The sequence below is a fragment of the Benincasa hispida genome, chromosome 4 (genome assembly GCF_009727055.1).
Source record: "Benincasa hispida cultivar B227 chromosome 4, ASM972705v1, whole genome shotgun sequence".
In the NCBI taxonomy this organism is placed as follows: domain Eukaryota; kingdom Viridiplantae; phylum Streptophyta; class Magnoliopsida; order Cucurbitales; family Cucurbitaceae; genus Benincasa; species Benincasa hispida.
In genome coordinates, this window is record NC_052352.1 from 14,801,435 (window position 1) to 14,808,085 (window position 6,651).

General features: G+C 30.2%; 1 protein-coding gene across 24 annotated transcripts; it reads right to left on the reverse strand.

The window, feature by feature from the left end:
• Positions 1 to 497: 497 nt before the first annotated feature.
• On the reverse strand, positions 498 to 5,482 carry LOC120075715. Of its 24 annotated transcripts, none has more exons than XR_005481394.1 (6): positions 4,681 to 5,481; positions 3,733 to 3,838; positions 1,412 to 1,657; positions 1,243 to 1,332; positions 897 to 1,157; positions 578 to 775 (listed from the first exon to the last, which is right to left on the reverse strand). XR_005481394.1 is itself a non-coding variant. In XM_039029341.1 (5 exons), the coding sequence occupies exons 3-5, from the start codon at positions 1,628 to 1,630 to the stop codon at positions 919 to 921; spliced, it is 414 nt and encodes a 137-aa protein (XP_038885269.1). In that variant the 5' UTR covers positions 1,631 to 1,657; positions 3,733 to 3,838; positions 4,681 to 5,481; the 3' UTR covers positions 498 to 918. The 24 variants fall into 24 exon arrangements, 2 of the variants coding, with proteins under 2 accessions (XP_038885269.1, XP_038885270.1); XR_005481401.1 differs by having other exon boundaries at positions 897 to 1,023; positions 1,591 to 1,657; positions 4,681 to 5,480; XR_005481396.1 differs by having other exon boundaries at positions 1,591 to 1,657; positions 4,681 to 5,480.
• Between the last annotated feature and the right edge of the window lie 1,169 nt (positions 5,483 to 6,651).

The following is a 6,651-nucleotide window of genomic DNA, read 5'->3' on the forward strand; positions in this document are numbered from 1 at the left end:
TAACATATACGATAACTAACGAAAAAAGCTATAATAGACTTTTTATAGCCTTTTTCGAAAATCTTGACGGCCCATGCTATTAAAGTCTGAGACTTTTTATAGCGTTTTTCTAAAGCTATAATGGATGCTATTATAGAGTATGAAGACAGCTCATATACGATGTTATATAAACGTTTGATAGTGTTTTTTTTATTAAAGCTATAATATGTTTGTATAGCTAAAATAATGTGCTATCTTTAATATATAATAACCTTTTTCCAATGTTATAATATAGTATTTATAGTTGTAATTGTATGCTATAGTAATGTTATTTAATCCTTTCCAATTATTATAATTATTATAATAACTTTTTAATAGCATTTCATTTTTGCTATACAAATCTTTCTATAGCTTTAACTCATGGCTGAGATATTTTTTTAATTAATTAGATTTTGATAAATTTTAGCTCAAGTACTTAATTTTAATTAAAATATACACACATAATATACTTCATAACATAATAAATACTAATAATTTTCATTCATAATCTATTAACATTACAAAATAAAATATTCGATAATTTCCTAGAATAAAGTTGTGTCTAAATGATGCAAGCTAGATAAAGTATTTAGTGACCACACCAACAACATAAGTTAGCCCTCAAAATACAAAGTATTCAAAATTGACCAAGTGTTCAAAATACAAAGTGTTCAAAATTCACCAAGTGTTAAAAAATACGTAATTGAGTTGTCATTGTTGGTTCCCTTTTCCTTTGGTAAGTCATCATTTCATTCAGCTACATAAATTTATAAAATCTATATAATGTACGATTTGTATACACCAATAATAGTGAATATTAAATAAATATAGAAAATATTTTAATAAATGTAGATAAATAAGCTTAGAAAATAACATACCAATAATCACTTTATCATATGGTCATGCAGCTGTACTGTCCAAAGCTTCTTCAATACATGTCATCTCAGATGTAGGTCTCCACAAATATGCATCAGGTTTTTTTTGATACATCAACCCATACTCTAACTGCATGTGGATCAATAGGAATGTGATGAACGAGAGCAACTGGATTCTTAGAAGACCATTGTTCTTCTACAACAATCTCTTCTGAGTCATACCAATCTAACAACTTGCACTTAATTTGACTATTTTTATTGATACTTTATCAAAAGGAAAATATAAGGTATTAGAATAAGATAATAATGAATTCAAGAATAATTCTCATCACATTATAAATAAATTTACCAATGGAGATGATATTAGAAAAGTTGAAGGAATATTTGTTGCTTTAGGTACACTTGCAATAGCATTTGAAAGTTCCTCACTTGGTTCAACCTATGATAATTTCATATGAAACAAAAAAATTGACAAAAAAAAAAAAATGAATGCAAGTGACTTAAAGGAAAATGAATACCTGTTTCTTTATAAAACATGACATAATTGCTTTCATTTCTATCATTTCCTCTATCTTTATATATTTTTTTTCAAGAACTTTGTACTTGTTATCTTGTTGAGACAAGAGAGATAGTTTTGTACGAGTCCCACCAAACCCAAATCCTCTTACATGACCATGGTCAGGGCCAAGAATCTTACTCAAAGCATCATGAACCACATTAGTTGTTGAAGTTGTCATCTCAGTCTCAGTTTGTTCAATGCATTCCTAGTAACAAGTATATGTGAAATTATATAATACAAATCCCACATTTTCATCTATCATTTACCAACAAATCGTTCTTCAATAGAAGTTCACAAACTTCATAAGCTAATTATACCAACAAAGTATATTCCTAACAATCTTTTAAGAAAAAGAACATAGTAATGTTTAAAGAGATATCACTTTCAAACAAATTTCACATACTCTATAAGTATAATATCCCAACAAAGTCAATGCTCATAAACTTTTTCACCTCCCCCTCCCAAAATAATAATAATAATAATAATAATAATAATAATAANAAATAATAATAATAATAATAATAATAATAATAATAATAATAATAATAATAATAATAATACACTACAATCAAATCATTCTTCATAGAAGTTCATAAACTCCATAAGTTAATTATACCAACAAAGTATGTTCCTAACAACCTTTTAAGAAAAGGAACATAGTAATGTTTAAAGATATCACTTTCAAACAAATTACACATATTCTATAAGCATAATATCCCAATAAAGTCAATGCTCATAAACTTTTTCAACCCTTCCCCCTCCCCTCCCCCAAAACATAATACACTTCAATTAAATCATTCTTCAAAAGAAGTTCACAAACTCCATAAGCTAATTATACCAACAAAGTATATTCCTAACAACCTTTTAAGAAAAAGAACATAGTAATATTTAAAGATATCATTTTCAAACAAATTTCACATACTCTATAAGCATAATATCCCAACAAAGTCAATGCTCATAAAATTTTTCAACCCTCCCTCCCCCTTCCCCCAACATAACACGACCATTCTTCAATAGAATTTTACAAACTCCATAAGCACTCCTAAAATGTACATAACAAAACCAAGAAACCAAAAGGTGAAAATAGTATATATAGGCTTTTCAAAACTCGATTTAGATCTTCAAAATGCTACCAAACTACATACAAAAGAATAAAAAAAATGATAATTACTAGATTGTTTTGAAATTACTGTACTCTTGAGCCGCAAAAATGAAAAAGGAAGCAATGATCTTTAGCCAAGGTTCAAACCTCTTCTTAAGAGCCCTTTTCACCTTTTAGACCTCTTCTATTTATCTCAACTTAGATATTCCATAGACAGTATAAAAGGAAAATATTTTCAAGAATTTTATTTTCTAAAAAATCGTGTGAAAGTCAAATGATCACAATGAGAACATGTCCTGATGACTTTTTATTCTTTTAATTATCTAGAAATTTTTTTAATCAGAATAACTTATAAATACAATTTTCTTCCTTGTGATGACCTAAACATTCTTTTCATCAAGCAACAATATTATTAACAAAAACTAAACATAATTAAGATCAATATATTCAATCATAACATCGTTACAAATTTGTCATCCAACACTTGGTAAACTATTATTATATAATAATATTGGACAAATATTATTATATAATATTTGATTTTTGTTGTATTTGATTTGTGTTATAGTATGTTAATCCATATGAATTCAACTCATTCAACTCATTCAAACCTGAATCAATCCCAAATCAATAATAGGAGTGTTTTGGGGAGCAACAACAAGAGCCTTTATTCACAAATCCCTAAACAAGACCACTATACAATAAAGGCTTTAAAGGCTAAAATTAGAAAACCCCATAAATTAGAATGAAAATCCCATAACACAAAATTCCCTACTGAAATCTTCGAACCAAACTCATACATAACTGTGGCAAAACAGGGCAATAGACCTAAATTCCATGTGCAATCTTCTAAGATACAACACCTAATTCCATAAAAATTAATGGCCAACTAAAAAGTTCGGACCTTTTTCTTCTTTTCTTTCCTTATAAATTCTCTTAACAATTATAACTTTGAGTAGTACTTTTGTGACTATTAATGGCAAAATGGGTATGTCTGTGTTACATAAAATTTCCTCTATATGCAGCAATAATGCCTCTGCCCTTTGGGTTTCTAATCCCCTCTCTCTATGAGATCAACTCATTTAACATAAAATAGATTGAAATTAGGCATAAAGGAAATAAAGGAGGACAAAAATTTCCAAATTAATAAAAGAGAAAGAGTATGGGAAGGTGTTCACCTTACAACTCTCAAATATGTTGTCTCTGAAGAAGGTTAGAATGTGAGATCAACGGCTACTTTACTCTGATGTCTAATTTTTCAATGAACTTTTCGATGGCATACTTCTAGAAAATAAATATGAAAAGAGAAATACAAAGAAAAGAGTAAAGAGAAACGAAATCAGTTAAAAAGATAGAAATGAAAATGAAAAACAAAAAACAAAAAACAAAACTTAATACAGCCACAACCTTCTAAATAAAATTTTCACATATATACTAGTTTTACAGTCAGAAGACATTAAAAAAAACATTCAGAAGGGGGGAAAATGGAATCAAAATCTACCAATAAAAATAACCACAATAACTCAAGTGATATATATCCNTACAATCCAAAACTAGGAATGAAAGTTTATTTATCATGATATCAAATATACAACCAATGCTATAAAAGAGAGAACACAAATCCTGATATTACAATTAAATCAAAATTCATAAAATAGAGTTACAAATATAGAATATTTTAGAAACTTGAGACTACAAAAACATTTAACCTTCACTAAAAAGAAATACAATATGCTAGATAATGAGATTCATAAATGATATTAATCAAACCCACGCAATACAACATACAATCTTGGAAGTCACTAACAAGCAAGAAATGACTTTATTTTGCCTTTACAAATCCGAGTTCACAAAACTCAAATCAACAAAAATACACGTAATCAACAAATTAATCAAGATTCCAACATACCATTAATTTTAATGTTTAAATCATGAAAGAGTTAAAGTCATATATATGATCAAGAACAAAATTAAAATCAAAACTCTCACTAAAAAAGGTGATAATGGCAGGAAATCCTCAAGAGCTATCTCACATATATAGAATCCTCAAGAGCTATTTTACAATATTTAAAAGAAAAAGCAAGAACACAAAATCCCCCCAAAAGGAAGAAGTAATTGAAGTTCACCTTTGGTAATGCTGATAAGAAATGAGAACTCACATTCTTTCGTTTGGAGAGCTCTAAAGAAAGAGAAATTGAAGTGGGAAAGTCGAAGTCGAGTGCAAAAAGTCGAGAAGTCAATCAAGGAGAGTATGAGTGAGGAAATTGGATGTCGATCGAGGAGAACTCGATGGAAGTCGATCGAGGAGAACTTGATGGAAGTCGATCGAGGATAGTCTGAGCGAGGAGAACTTGATGTCGATCGAGGAGAACTCAATCGACGAGAGTCTGAGCGAGAAGAAATCGATGCCTGAGCGAGGAGAACTTGATGTCTGAGCGAGGAGAACTCATGGTTTGAGTAAGGAAAACTCGATGGTCTAAGTAAGGAGAACTCGATGGTCTGAGCATGGAGAACTCGATGACTGAGCGAGGATAACTCGATGTCTGAGCGAGGAAATCTCGATGGTCTGAGCGAGGAGAACTCGATGGTCTGAGTATGAAGAACTCAATGTCTGAACGAGAAGAACTCGTTCGAGGAGAGTCTGAGCGAGGAGAACTTGATGTTTGAGTGAGGAGAACTCGATCGAAGTCGATCAAGGAAAGTCTGAACAAGAAAAAATGGAGCCGATACGACAAAGGCGGAAGCCCTATCGCTGCTGCCGAGACGAGAGAAGTGACTATGTCGAGTCTTGAAGTAGAGGAGGATGGGGCTTGGATTGCGAAGTGCCTCAGAATCGAAGAATAATATTAGAAATATGTGAATTTGGGAGAGAAACTAGAATGGTGGAGAAATGAAAAAAAAAAAGTTTTGAGCCCTAAAATTTGAAGCGCGTGCGTGTGTAAAATTTTAAGATTTCATCTTCTGCCTTTTTCCTCCTTTTTAATAGCTGTTTTAAAAAAAGTACTATAATGAAAGGCTATAAAAAGTGAAATTTGTTGTATTGTATGATAAAAGTAAAGCTGCATATTGTATGAAAACTATTTTGACTAGCTGGGCTAAGGGAAAATTATGAATACAACATCATATATCATGAAGCTTCACAGTAAGAGTTACTTATTTTCGTGGGTAATATCGCAAAATTTATCAGTGATAGGCACCTATCATTGATAAACTCAGATAGTTAGATTTTAATCAATTTATTATCTATGTGTCATTTTTCTTAGGTTAATGCAATTAATGATGTTGAATTTCAAGTGATTGATGGAAGCAATCAATTTATGGTATATTTAGATTCTAAATTATGTACCTGTGATGTTTAGGATCTTGATGAAATTTCATATGTCCATGTACTTGTCATTCTTCATGGTTGCAATATGAATACTTACTCTTTTATTCCTAAGTATTTTTTGTCAAGTACCTTAATTTCGTGTTATGTTGGTTTTGTTCATTCAATTGGGAACCATGCTAATTGGAAGCCTACAGGGATTGACATGAATATATTACCTCCAATTGTTAAGTGTCCAATAGGCCTATGTCGAAAACAAAGAATATTATCAATTCACGAGCAAACAAGTCAGACAAAGTGCAGTCGTTGTCGTCTTGTTGGTCACAACCATAAAATGGATAATTTCCACCATTTATACAACAATGTAGCATTTACTATCGATGTGATAATTATAGATGTGAACATGTATATGGTCACTATTTTTACAATATTGTAGCATTTTCTTTTTTATTATCGGCGGGATTGTTATATTGTTCATAAGAACAAAACATTCTGCTTGAGGAATATAGAACATTTTTTGTTCATTTTTGTCAGTAATATATATATTCAATTTGCTTCTTATTCGATGTGAAGTAATGTCACTGAATTCTATCATTGATAGAATTCAAGACCCATTTAAAGAATACCACTTGTTTTGGTCTTTGGAACTTTTTCTCAATAGAAAGTACAAACTTTTCCAACATATTTGTATAGAATAAAACAAAAAAATCAAGTACACAAGAAAAGAAACTAACATCAATTTCAAGTAATGTCACTGTGATTTCTATCACTG